The 14,628-nt window shown below is 46.5% G+C and overlaps 1 protein-coding gene across 1 annotated transcript in view; it reads right to left on the bottom strand.

Moving 5' to 3' along the window:
- MYO5B (myosin VB) overlaps positions 1–14,628 on the bottom strand; it is a 341,711-nt gene that overhangs the window by 44,394 nt on the left and 282,689 nt on the right. The window contains exons 22-24 of the mRNA XM_049620078.1: positions 14,223–14,456; positions 2,148–2,232; positions 753–898 (exon numbers count right to left, since the gene is read on the bottom strand). Of these exons, the coding sequence (XP_049476035.1) occupies positions 753–898; positions 2,148–2,232; positions 14,223–14,456 (465 nt within the window). The remainder of the gene's footprint in view (positions 1–752; positions 899–2,147; positions 2,233–14,222; positions 14,457–14,628) is intronic.

Below are 14,628 nucleotides of genomic sequence, written 5' to 3'. Positions count from 1 at the left end.
CCTGCTTGGAATTCTCTCTCTGCCCCCCCCCCCCCCCCCCCCCCCATTCTCTCCATAACCAAACTTAAAACATTTTGAAAAAAGAAATAGAGGTTACCATTTATACTTAGGTTGTTCATGTAAAAATACTTTTCTTTTTCTTGCATATGATTTGGCTTTGAGAATAAAAACTGGCCAGAAAATTCTGTATTTATATATGTTCCTCTTCAGCTTATCTTCCTGGTTCCTATGCAATTAACTTATCAATCTTGTTTGAATATGCATTTCTGGAGGGAATGTTTATGTGGGGTAAAAAGGAACGATAAATCCTGAAATAGGATGTTTCTATGTATAAAGATTAGGAGAAATGATCAGACGCTGTGGGTTTCTCTGCAGCATGTACCAGCAATGCGGAGATCTGAACTCCCCCACACTGCTAGTGTTTCAGTGTAGGGACGTTTCTGGGGCAGGTAACACGACTGACAATACGCACCATGGTGGGATTTTCCTTAAACTCCTGAGATCTTTAGAAGACCCCAAAGTTGGAAAAAGGAGCCGTCCCTGGGAAGGATCACCTGGCCCCACTACTTCCTTATGTGATAACCACTGGCAGGCACGGCAAGAACAGCCGCCAGAAAGGACCCGATCTGTGCCAGAAAGGCACAGATTTACTGAGCACGACCGTGTTGGATGGCAGTGCAGTGGCTGGAGATGTGCATGAACGGGGGTGAGGAAGCCGGAGGTGGGGCCGGTGCCAGAACTGCCCTCCTTGCCTTGATGATGGTCATCTCATCCCGAAGGTTGTCGTATCTCTGCTCCAACCGTGAATATTCCTTCACGAGGTTCTGGTACCGGGACCGCTCCTCCTCCAGCTCCCTCTTCATCAGATTTTCCTTGGCAGAGTTTTGGGCAGATTCGTCTGGAAAGCAGGCACACGAAACTGCAGTTTTGCTTTCTGAATGGATTCCCCTTGCATGAGTCTTGACTCATGCTTTGTGATTAATCTCTCTTTGCAAGGCTGCCCATGACAAGCGCCCACCACCACCACCTGATGAGTTTATTCAGCAGCAACTTCACCCACTGCAGAGCAAAGGGAAGCTTGTCAGGGCAGCTTAAGTCTTCAGAGAAGCGGGGGAGAAGCAGGCAGCGGACAGGACATTCCCTTGCTTAATGCACCAGCTTCTCTCCTGTGACAACAGTCACAGCAGCTGCTGGCAAGATCCCTGGAAGAACCCAGGTTTTGTTCCCCAGTTTTGTCCCCATTCCTGATCTTTCGGGTTCTGGAACTGTAGGGAGATTGAAGGAGATAAGGCCAGATGTCAGGTTGGGGGAAGGAGGGAAGGTAAACAGATCACATGGATGGGCTCTCCCCCCACCTCACCAAAACTTATTATTCATATCAGCAGAAAGAAGCAATATTTATAGGGAAATGAAGTTTAAGTTTTCAATGAGATTTCATGCTGGGTGAAATCATGTCCTTAGATGGTTCAATCCTCTCGTGGCATGGGGGAGAGACCTAAGAGGAAAAGGTGAGTGATTTGCTTAAGGAACCCACTGAGCTGGGCAAGGACTGGGATCTGTGGACACCCACTGCTCCTTCTTGGTCAGGCAGCCCATGGGGGTTGATGGTGGCACAGGGGTCGGTGGGGTCTGACCCAGGACCTTCTCTTCAGCAAACATTAGCAGACGACCCACTGGGCAGAAGAAACCACAACAGGTCCTATGGACACTAAAGATAAATTTAAAATCAGCAATAATGACAGCTCCTAGGTGCTCATTAGGTATCAAGCACCATGCTAAATGCTTTATGCCTCGGAGAGCTATACTTTTATGCCCATTTTGCAGATGAAGAAACTGAGGACTACAGTCATTAAGGGAGTTGCTCAAGGCCAGGCAGTAGCATATGGTAATTATTCTTCGAGTACAAGTCCCCTGAACTCCAAATCCTGTCCACTACATTGTCCATTATGTGCATTAAACTCAAAACCAGGAGTTGCAGCAGAGTCTTAAAGGTGCCCCCCCCACCCCCCTGCTTCTTTTTCATTTATTAAAGCCCTTTCTCCCTGCACCATCTTGACTGTGTTCTTGCTAGGAGGCTTTGGGGGCAGAAATCAGTATGGAAAAGAAGTTAAACTCCAAAATGAAAAATCAAGTGCTTTGGTACTTACCTTTCACTTGGCACAGGATTTGGTTGTTAAGCTGTTCTTTCTCATCTTTTAAGAGAGCATTTTCTTCCTCCAGGTCTGCAACACGCTGAATGGGAGAGCAAGAGGGGAAAATGTTTGCCCTTTGAGGCTGGGGAAAGGAGAGGCTCCTTTTGTGGGGTTTGAAGTTCAGCTGGTTATGTCTGCATCCTCTTTTTAAGAGAATCAAGTCAGTCAAGACTGCTTTCACTTTGAGGGAAAAATTGTTGCACTGAAAGAAAAGTCCCATTAAAAGAAGACAGATGAGCTCACCACTCTGTACGGCCTTCCAGCGCCCACAGAAGTCTCATGAGAAGTCTGCACATGCTCACAGGCCGTGTGCAGGAATGGACAACGATAATAGGCTTTCACTTCGTGTTTGGTTGCTTGTCTTGGTAAATTTTGAGCTCTCAAACCTGAGTGGCAGGAGAGCCCAAGGCTCACAATGAAGAATTATCTCTGATCTTCATCCTACTTGCCCTTGCCGGTCTCAGTGGAGCAGCACAGGTCAGGTGTCGCGGAAGGAAAGAGAACTCTAGTGTTTAGCTTCTGATGATACCCACCTCCCCCACCACAAAGAAAACATGAAGTGAATGCTACTGAAAATGGCACAAAAAGAAAAGACTAATTAAAGAAAAATCCTGTTCTGTTCAGAGGAAGAATACAAACAGCGTATGGCAAGCTTTAAAAAAATTTTTTTAAAGGAGTGCCTGGGTGGCTCAGTCGGTTGAGTGTCTGACTTTGGCTCAGGTCATTATCTCACAGCTCATGAGATCGAGCACTGTATCGGGCTTTGTGCCAACAGCTCAGAGCCTGGAGCCTGCTTTGGATTCTGTATCTCCCTCTCTCTCTCTGCCGCTCCCCTGCTCACACTCTGTATCTCTCTCAAAAATAAAATAAAAACATAAAAAAAATTAAACAAAATTCTTTTTAATGTTTATTTTTTGAGAGACAGACTGCAAGTGGGGGAGGGGCAGAGAGAGAGAGGGAGATACAGAATCCAAAGCAGGCTCCAGGCTCTGAGCTGTCAAGCATAGAGCCCAACATGGGGCTCGAACCCACGAACTGTGAGATCGTGACCTGAGCTGAAGTCGGATGCTCAACCAACTGAGCCACCCAGATGCCTCAGTATGGCAAGCTTTTTAAAAAAGGAAGTTTTGGCTATTTAGTATTGGAGCAAATATTTGTATAGATTTAAAAACGTAACAATTCATACATATTCTAAGACAATCATAAATCATTAGTTGTTCTAGAAGAGTATAGGAAAGGGGTATATCTTAACATGGGAGCTGGAGCACAATGGATCCACCTCTGCATGTTTCTCTCTGGAACCCCTGGGGACTCATCTGGCAGAAGGCCACTGAGTAATTTTCCTCACAAATGTCGCATCCCTGTCTTCCTGACAAAGGTAAGCAAGTGAGTGAGCACTGTGGAAACTGGACAGGAAGAGGAGGAGAACACGTGCCCAGGGGCCCTCGATTCAGGCATCCACACTTGAGTCCCACTTCCTTGGAGGCTCCCTGAACCACTGGCAAGTCAGCACAAACTCCTGCGATCACATCACAATCAAAGTACAGCAAATCTGGCCTGAGGTAAAGACAAGGAGCTCCACAGCCACGGATCTCTGGCTCTGTAAAGCCCAGGTCTCCCTCTGGAAAACAAACACCCACCCCACAGGCCTGGTCTCAGCATTAAAGGAGATGATGTATGTGGAGTTCAAGCAGCAGGAATGGCATGGAGCTGTTGATGAATGTATGTAGCTGGTTCTACAACATTACCTTCCCCAGGCGCCAAGCTGAAGCATATACTTTAAAATCATTCCATCACTTAGCAACAACTGAAAGAAAAATTAATACCTATTCTGCACAGGTTATTTCATAAAACAGAAAAGGAGGGAACACTTCTCAGTTCCCTTTACAAGACCAGTAATATCCTAACACCAAAACTAGAGACATCACAAGAAAACCACAGACTATTACCTCTTGAGGAGATGAATGCAAAAATCCTTAACAAAAATGTTACCAAATGTTCATGATAAAAACACTTAAACTAGGAATAGGAGGGACTTTCCTCAACCTGATAAAGGGCATCTACAAAAACCCACAACATCAGACTTTATGGCAGAAGACTGAATACCTTTTGTGTCCACAGTCAGGACAAAGACAAGGATGCCTGCTCTTGCCAAAACTATTCACCAATGTACTGGAGATTCTAGCCAGGGCAAATACAAAAGAAATAAAAATCATCAAGATTGGAAAGGAAGAAGTAAAATGATCTTTATCTGCATAAGACATTATCTTTTATGTAGACAATCCCAGGCAATATACTTAAAAGGTATTAGAATAAATGAGTTCAGGTCGTAGAGTACGAGATCAATACACAAAACTTGATTGTATTTCTAGACACTGCAGTAAACAATCTGAGAAGCAAAATTAAGAAAGCAATTCCATTTACAAAAGCTTAAGAAGAAAATACTCTGGAATACATTTAACAAAAGCAGTAGAAATTTATACTCTGAAAGCTACAAAATATTGTTGAAGGAAATTAAAGAAGATCTAAAGTGGAAAGACATCCTAAGTTAGTAGATCGGAAGACTTAATGTTAAGATATAACCCTCCTCCAATTGATTTATAGACTCAACAAAATCATTATCAAGATCCCAGATGGCTTTGTTGCAGAAATTGACAAGCTGACCCTGAAATTTACATGGAATATCTAGGGATCCAGAATAGCCAAAATAATCTTGAAAGATTATTTGGAAGAATCACACTTCTCAATTTTAACACTTACTACTTCAAACACGATTATGGTAATCAAGACAGTGAGACACTAGCATCAGGGTAGACCATAGATCAATAGAATAGAATGGAGAATCCAGAAATAAACTCTCATGTTGTAATTCATTGAGGAAAGAATAGTCTTTTCAACAAATGGCCCGGACAACTGTATTTCCACAAAGTAAAATTGGACTCCTACCTCACACTATACACAAAAAATAAAGTGTATCAAAGACCTAAATGTAAGAGTTAAAACTATAAAACTCTTGGAAAAGAACAAAGGAGTAAAATCTCTGAATTCGGATTAGTCAATGGCTTCTTAAATATAACACCGAAAGCACAAGTAGCCAAAGAAAAAAATATTTAAATTGGACTTCATCCAAACTAAAAACTTCTCTGCTTAGAAGGATACTATCAAAAGGAAAAGGGAACACACAGTATGACAATAAATATCTGTAAATCATTTATATGGTATGGAACTTGGACCCTGAATAGAGTATTTATAACTCAACAAATAAAAAGAAATCCAATCAAAAAATGGGAAAAAAAATTGAGCAGACACCTCCAAGTGGCCAATAAGCACACAAGATGTTCAAGGTCATTAGGGAAATGCAAGCCAAACCACAATGATTTATCACCTCACATATACTAGGATGGTTAAACTAAAAAAAAAAAAAAAAGACAATTATAAGTGTTTGGGGAGGATGCAGAGAAATCATAATTCTCATATACTGCTGATGGGAATGTAAACCAATGCAGCAGCTTTGGAAATTCCTTGAAAGTTGCATTTTAACCCTTGTTTGACCAGCAATTCCATTCCTAGGTTTCTAAGAGAAATGAAAACTTATGTCCGTACAAGAACTTGTACACAGATGGTTCTAGGAGAGTTATTCAAAAGGGCTAAAAAGTGGAACCAATTCAAATGTCCATCAATGAACTGATGAATATGGTATATCCATATGATGAAATACTATTTAGCAATAAAAAGCAATAAAGTACTGATTAATGCTCCAACATGGATAAATCTTGAAAACATTATGCTAAATGAAAAAGGCCAGTCCAAAAGTTGCATATGGTAGGATTCCATTTATATGAAATGTCCAGAAGGGGTAGATCGGTGGAGACAGAAAGTAGATTAGTTGCCTAAGGCTGGGACAGGGAATAAGGGGGGAATGGGGGGTGTGACTATTAATGGATACAGTGTTCTTTGGGGGGTGATAAAAATATTCCAAAATTAGACTATGCAATAGTTGCAAAACTCTGACTATATTAAAAAAAAAATTGTATACTTTAAATGAGTAAGCTATGGTATATGAATTATATTCAATAAAGCTACTAAAAAATCATTCCACAAATTAACCAATCTACTAAGCACAGTACCCTGTGCTAGATGTGGTACAAGATAAAAATATGAGTATGAAACAGGCTCCCAGATTTGGGCCGAGTGATAAACTCCTCCAGAGACACCTGCAAGACTGTAGTGGGTGACACAATGAATGAGCTTGCTCCCTGGTTCAAGTCCTCACTTCCAGCCATCTTTGGTACATTTCATGATCTACTGCAGGGGGGTGGGGGTTGGGCTGGGGAAGACTCCTCCCACCCTGTGTAGAAAGACATCCATGGTACAACAACAACATGTGCGTGGCAGCTGAGATTAGATGGTAACCTACCAGGACTGCTACCTAGGAGACAAATCCCTGATGGACCCATCAGACTGGTTCAAGGGCAGAACCTTCCTGATGTCTGAATTTCAGTTGGTTATGAGTAAGTGCTCCCTTGCCTTCCCCCTAGCATTAAAGTTCAGCTTAAGGTGCTGAGAGATGAGTATGGCTCCTTCCACCCTCAGCATCGCATGGAAAGGGTCAGGAAAGAATTTCTACAAGGCTGGAGTCCTAGAGCAAGGTCACCTGGCCCTGTCCTCCCTAGGGGCTCGGAAAGCGGCGACTCTCACAGATGCCTCTGCTACTCTAGGGAGCTAATGGATTTGCAGGTGGCTTGCCCTCTCTGGCTCCATACAGAGAACTGCAGATACACAATACCTTTGGAAGCTTACCAAAAGCTCCAAGTACTTTGTCAACAGTCTGTTGAAACAATCCAATATCTTTTGATTTCAAAGAATTTTCAATGTCCTGCAAAATGAGGCTCGAAACTACCTTCTAGGAAACTGTTTGCCTTCTCTGCCACGGGACATTGCTGCTTTTCATTCTCTCAATTCAGACAAACTTGGTTTCTTCCTCAAGCTCAACTGTGAATGTACTGCTCAGAGTTGTGGGAATGAGGCTCTGACCAGTATGAATCATTCTGACACCACTCTGGGTACTGAGCAGAGCCCTCACCCACCAGGCAGATTAGAAACCCTTCCATGGAGAGTCAGGCAAAGGGGCATGTTCTGTCTCCCCTCAGGATATCAAACAAGAAAAGGCTGGTAAAAGGATATGCATATATGGGTGGCTCAGTTGGTTAAGTGTCCGACTTTGGCTCAGGTCATGATCTCACCCTTTAGGAGTTCAAGCTCCACGTTGGGCTCTGTGTCTCCCTCTCTTTCTCTCCCCCTCCCCTGCTTGCACTCTGTGTTTCTCTCTCTCAAAAACATTAAAACAATTTTTTTTAAAGATATACATATAACTAATTATAACAAACTCTTCTTTCTCAACAAGTTATTGCCTATTACAATTAACACAGTTGATGTGGTGTGTCTGCAAAGACCAAAATCTGCTTTGGTGGCGAGGGTGAGAAATGGAAGAAAAAACACTGAGTGGTGCCCTTTGGTCATCACAGGCCGCTGCTCACCAAGCCTAGCTCTATCCCTGGGGATGATACAGGGCAAAGCTGTCAGTCACCCATCAGACCCTTCCTGACAGAATTCTCTGTGCCAGGAGCCAGAGAGGCAAAAATAAGGAACACTAGAGGTGGCCGCCCTCAGACAGCATCCAGCCCAACGAGAGAGGCGGACGTGTGTGTAGCAGAAAACCAGTAAGGTTCATGGCTGAGCTCTGTAAAGCAGGGTTTCTAAGCCTCAGCACTGTTGACATGTTAGGCTAGATAATTTGTCATTGTTGGCAGGAGTGGGGGTGCTGTCCTGTCAGACATTGAGCAGCATCCTGGCTTCTACCCGCCAGATGTTGGTAACTCTACCCCCCTAATTGTGACTACCAAGATGTCTCCAGACATTGTAAAATATTCCTGTGGGCCTCTTGTTGAGAACCACAGCTATGAGGGGATTTATTAAATTTTTCTAATGTTTATTTTTGAGAGAGAGAGAGAGACAGAGCATGAGTGGGGGAGGGGCAGAGAGAGAGAGGGAGACACAGAATCCGAAACAGGCTCCAGGCTGTCAACACAGAACCCGACCTGGGGCTCGAACTCACAGACCACAAGATCATGACCTGAGCCAAAGTCAGCTGCTCAACCAACTGAGCCACCCAGGCACCCCTGAGGGGATTTAGAAAGGAGGTAACAAGGAACAGATGGAGGCCCCAGAAGGTTTCCCAGGAGAAGTGGGCCATCTCAATGAGACATGCGGGATTTCACGGGCAGCCGAGGGCACTCCGGGTGGGAAGATGAGCAGGTGTGAAAGCCTCGGTCTGGGGACGGAACAGCTCTGTCGTGGTCATGTGTGGTTTGGACAGGGGGCGCTGGCTGAGAAACGAGGCCGGGCGGGTAGCAGAAGTGAGAACTGGAGAATGGATTCACGCCCTTTGACCTCAGGATAAGCTCAACTCCTCCACACACCTTCCTAAAAAGGGCTGAGTGGAGCCCAGCTTCTCCCCCACCTCTGGTTTCCACCTGAGCGTTTCCCTGTTCCCTCTGCCACACTCTTCCCTAGCCTTTTACTGAGGACTTCTCCTCATCGGGTTAGGACCATGATTCATTCCTCCAGGAAGGCCTCCTATCCTGCACATGTGGGCTGTGCCCCATGCTCAGCTCTTCCAGGGCCTGTCGGTCCCTCCAGAGACTCAGAGAGACTGCTCTGCTTCCTCACCCACCTGCGCAGCCTGGGCCCCTGGACCACCGCCAGGCTGGCGTGTCATCAGAGCCCGGCCCAATGCGACTGAAGGAGGGAGGACCCCACACATCCCATTAAGAGGCCTGTGCTTTTCTCAGTTAAACAACAACAAAAAAAAGGGTTCAAATTTTTTTTTTTTTTAATGAATGGGTTTGTGGTTGACTAAAACATCTAGAACACGAGAGTTACTTAATCAAATGATTCGAGAGAAACAATGTGGGGGAAAAAGCACTCAAGTGCATCTCATTTTCTATTATTGAAGATGGTTCACCCGATGAGCACCTTGGCAAATAGTAAAAATAGCTCTCATGTTCCTTGATGCACAAGCTGAAAACAGCCAACGGAAGAAACCACAAGGCGTGTGCCTCTACAAAAGAAAGCCTTGGTGGGGCCTCAAGTGAAGCTCAACCTGGTGCCACATCTGGAGGGCGACACTCCATTCTCCCTCAGCCAGGAACAAGGCCCAAGGCTGTAACTTCTGAATTCCCTGATCTAAGTCAATGTGTGTTCCCCTTAACCACCCTCTGAATATGCAGATGGCTCACGGAGCATGTGGTCACCTGAGAAGGCATCTGAGATCACTCACGGTCATTACTTTGCTCTGCGCTTCCTACAGTCAACACCCTTCTGAGATGCAACACAGCACCTGGCCAGTAGAGTGTGCGTGCCATTACCACCAGGTTGGACCAGAGACCTCACCTCCATTCCTAGCAATGTAGTCTAAGTTTATTGCAACCGCTTATGGTGTACAATCTCAGGCAAGACTAGTTTGAGAAAGCCATGGTCAACAGCATGTACCTAGCTTGAAGTCTTCTAATGTGCTTGAGCCTCATTTCTTCCCTCTGTCTCCCCCTGAGGCTTTGATTCATGAAGGCAGGCCTCTGAGGAACTCAGCTTTGTCATTCTGAGCCCTACATCAAAGTGACCCTGGGGAGCTTTGTTCTCTTCCTTGCCTGAACAGCCCTGGAGGTGGGCCCACGGTCCTGCTCTTCCGTGAACAGCAGGAGGGGCAGGTCCCAGCAGGAGGGGCAGGTCCCACAATCGGCTCCATACCCTGGGAGGACAGAGAAGGCTTCCCTATCACATTTCACCAGGTACTGGCCACCCCTCAGTCTTCCCAGCCAGCTAGCACATGGGATGTCTATTGGCAGGCACAGTAGGTGACAAACTCCTGCAGCTAAATGGTCTCCCTTTTGTGAAGGGTCAGGAATGCAGCCTACAGTGAGAGACACAGAACACCGAACCAGGCAGCTGTGTTCCCTTTAGCACGCTAACATCTTCACTAGGGTTCAGGACTCACACATTCAGCAGCTCCATTTTCTCTTGGGCAAGGGGTGGAGCGAGCATCTTTCAGCTCTTGCACGCCACATTACCTGGAGCGTTTCTTCTAAAAGGTTATTTGGGACAGATCATCAGAACCAACATTGGGGGTAAAACCTAGCACTATTAGGCTAATTTAGCCCCTGGTAAGTTAAATGAAACAAATACCCCAGATTCATGCTCAAGAACTGCCTTTACTAGTTCATCTTTAGGGATACAAATGTAGCTCTGAGCTTTTAGTTCTGTTTTGTTTATCAAGTTGGGTATTTATACTAAAAAAAAGAGCCAAGTGCAAGGTTTCTAGTAGAAAACCATAGGACCAACTGATTGGACAATGTCTATCAGAAAAGGCTCATCATCTGCCCACTGTTGTGTCCTGAGTCCTCTGTCCTTCGCTCTGCTTCAGCCCAATGGCTGGTTGGTCCTCAAACCCACCCAGCCTATTCCCACCCATTGCAACTGCTATTACACTTGTTATCTGTTTCCTAGAAATGCTCATGGCTCACCCGCCCCTCACTAAGGTGTCTTTTCAGAGACAGAGAGACTCTGGCTGCCATAAGCAAAGCCACACTTCTCCCTGTCCCCAGAGGTCCCTCTTTATCCCCTTCACTCTGCTTTTTCTTTATGGCACACGATGGATCATTTGTATTCGATTCCTGTCTGTACATTCTCTCATAATCCCAAATATGTGAGCTCCATAAGAACAAGAAGGACTTTAAAAAATAGTTTCCTTTTGCCCCAGTGCATAGAAAAGCACCTAACAAATAGAGGCAGCCCATAACTATCTGGTGAATGGATGAAGGACCTGGATTTCCATGATTTCGTCAATGAGCTGATATCCTTCCACACAGTTGGCACAGAATACTGGTTCCGATAACCATCAGCCTCCTTCCAAACCATAAACCCTGGAGCTCTGGGAGCACAACTCGATGTCTTAGCTGGCCAGAGAAGTCTACTCTGCATCTTTGGGGAAAGACTGGAAACACCCCATTGCAAGGAACCCACTATCCCCACGATACTTCACTTCTATTTGGAAAAACCCCAAACGTTTATACTGGAACTACCCAAGGTAAGCAAGCAGAGGCTGGCAGATCGGTGACAGAGGACACAATACAACACATGGCCCTAACTGTTGGACGCTCAGCCCGGGGGCTGATCTTCAGCTCTCACATGTGTCAAGGACCTTTGCTCAGAGCTAGGAAGCTGGCTGGGGGCCACTCTTCTTCACCCACCCGCAACCCTGCCCCGAGCCAGGCCTTTGGAGCAGATTCTGGACAATGAGCCATAACTCTGTGTCAAGGGCAGCCCTGGGCACCACTTCTCTTTCCCCACAGACACAAAACAGCTCAACTGTACAAGACGGCATAGCAGCACACGACAGCCAGCATGGGGTAACTGATACCTTTAAAAAAGAACCCACCACACGGGCTAAAAGGAGGGGAGGCCAAAGGCCTGGGTGCGACTGTTCTGGGGGGAAGGCCACAACAATGGAGGCCTTCAGCAGAGAGGGTGCCCACTAACATGTGGCTGGGGGTCTGCAGCCACAGTGGGGAATTCCTGCCCCCAGGGAGACCCAACTTCCCCCCCACCCAAGGGCAGCTCAGCCATGTGGCCAGACAATGGGTATTGTCAGCAGTGGGGAGCCCAAAGTTTTCCAGGATACCAGTTCCAATAAAGCATTTGCTGACAGACATATCAAACCCATTAATTAACACCTACGAGCAGTCTGTTCCTCACTGTGCTCTGCCCGTCTCATCAATCTCGCTCAAGGCAGAGCAGCCTCTAGACAAGCCCGAGAGGAAACCAATTGTCTGATTATTCAGCATTTGTTAAGATTGGACACGGTGCCTTTGATAAATATTAAACCCTGACCAGGGACAAAAGATGGAGGGTGGGAGGCGGAGGGAAGCTTAGCTCTGCTACTCACCCACCTCACAGCCACCAGAATAAGAAAGCTTTTCCAGACCTGAGAGGAGGAGGCCATTTTGCTTCCACTCTCTTCCTGGAGACAGGTGGATGCTGCACCTAATGAATCATCTCATGCCAGTTTCTTCTCCTGTGCTAGTTTGGGATTTGCTTACACTTGGAGTCAGAGAAGGTGCTTTTCTTGTCCTGCCTCTGTGCTTATTCTTCGCCTTCTTGTAGTGGCCTTGAGACTGGTCTTCTTGCCAGTTCCAAGCTCTCATTGTGTTTAAAACCTAGCTCAACACACTCCTAGGAAACTATTTTAAGGAGCAAAGGAAGGAGGCTCTTCTCTGTTTTGCCCTGCCCAGGAAGAGTTTCATATGTAAGCCTTCCGACTCCCTTGGATAGAGACTTGGACATCTTTAAAGCACCAAGTTCTCAAATCAAAGTGCCCAAGGGGAAGCAGAGAAGGTAGCTGGGGAGCTGAGAAGTCAAGTGCTCTCTGTGGGGGCAGAGACAGCTAGCTTTGTGGATCTGCTGAGTACACATACTTCCCACGTGTCTCATCCGACAGGTATGCACATGCAGGGAACCTGCTTTTCTTTCCCTCCTAGGGTCAATCTCAAGGGTTTCCAGTCCTAATCCTGGCTTCTTCTCTGCCTTTGGATTCCACGGTCTTGTTTTTTTATTCACATGGAAGGGTTACTGTCCCTCCATTCCCACAGTTAATAGACCTCAAGGGTGGAATCCCACGGTTTGTAGGTGACAGGCTTACAGCTACATTCGAACAGGAGCTTCCTAGAACCCCATGCTTTATCCCAAAGAATGAAGTCCACCTCAGGCCTCCTGGTGGGTGAGCTGACAGGTTTATCTGGGTGGCATACTGGGGACAGAAGCTCCTACTTTTCTGTGCTGGGCTAGCCGCCTGCACCAGGAAGCCCCAGGTCTCACTTCATTATCACCCAGTCCCCGTGTGGGCCCCATCTCCGACACCTGGGAAATCCGCAGGATCAGGGAAAGCAGTGGCTGGTGGTGTGGAAATTCTGCCTGGGACGGGGAAATGATGTAGGCAAGTTCAGCATGAGCTGGCCCAAGTGGCTTTGTACTCCGTCATCTCTAACAGCAGCCTGCATGTTCCCTAGTGGTGTCTGGGGGACTCTCAGGCCAGGAGAAGGTAATGGGCAGAGGAAGAGGGAAGCACTATTCTGAGGCAGCATTTAGCTCACTTCAAGTTTTAAACACTTAAAGTTATTATTCCAAAATTAGGAACATTTAATCCCTCCCTCATCCTTAGCTTCTCACCCCACTGGGACCTTCCAGTGATGGAGGCACTAAATGATGGGGCGAGGTGCTATCTGCCCTGTGGTCTGTGGGTCACTGCAGAGATGCAGGAGCAAATGGCTGCGTCCTCCATGGAGGATTCTCCAATGGGCACTTGGCACATTCCTGGTTTGAACAGCTATCCTGGGAGAGAAGGGAATCTTCGTATCCGGACTTTGAGATGGGGGAGTGGGGGCCAATCCCAAGAAGTTCTATTTTATGAGGTAGAGAGAAACAGAGCACACCAACCAGAATGGACAAGTCAGGCTGAAACCATCAGCACTGACACTTAAGGCAAAGTCCCCAAAATATGATTGCTACAAGTAGGGATGTCTAAAGGTTGCCCCAATCCCTGCAATGTCAAGAAGAAAGGCCACTACCTCTGCACCACGCCTCTTGCTAACAAGGGCTCAGGCCACAGAGACGATGTGGTGGCTATTTCTAGACTGTAAGAAATACGCCCCAAGGCACACACGTGTATTCCTTTCAGGGGATGCCATTGTGTTCAGCCAATGGTGAAACATAACACTTGTTCCGTGAATGGCACGTGCTCATGTGTGTTAACCCCAAAGCAGGCACACTTCACGTCCAAATGCAGAGGGATGGTCAGTGTGTGGGCAGAAGCCCCAGTAAAGTCTGTGTCAATTTTACAGCTGGAAGAAGAAATGGTCTCGGAAGGGGTGCTTTGGAGGCCAGGCCACCGCCAAGCGGCTCTCTCTGGCCTCGACGTACCTTTCTCAGCTCGTCCTTCTCCTTGGTGTGGGCGTCCTCCAGGATCTTGCGCTCCGAGTGGGCCCTCTGCAGCTCCGCCCGCAGGCTCTCCACCTCCTCCTGCAGCCTCAGGCTGCCGTCCTCACCTTGGCTCTGCTGGTAGCGGGCCAGCTCCTTCTTCAACTTCTCTACCTCCATGGTGTGTGTGGAGGTGACCGCCGACAACTGCTCCGACAGAGTCTTGAACTCTTTGTTCTGTGAGAAAGCCAGCAGAGAGGGAGAGGTGGAGAGTAAGGTTGTTGGGGCAGGAAAAAAACATGATGGCAGTTAAAAAAAAAAAAAAAAAAAAAAAAAAAAAAATTCCTAAAGGGGGATTAAAAATCACAAAAACTGCGCACTTTAGAGCTTTCCCAGCATCCCCCCCCTG

The sequence above is a fragment of the Panthera uncia genome (assembly GCF_023721935.1).
Source record: "Panthera uncia isolate 11264 chromosome D3 unlocalized genomic scaffold, Puncia_PCG_1.0 HiC_scaffold_8, whole genome shotgun sequence".
In the NCBI taxonomy this organism is placed as follows: domain Eukaryota; kingdom Metazoa; phylum Chordata; class Mammalia; order Carnivora; family Felidae; genus Panthera; species Panthera uncia.
Note: the sequence above shows the minus strand (reverse complement) of the source record. Positions and strands in the feature narration are given on the sequence as shown.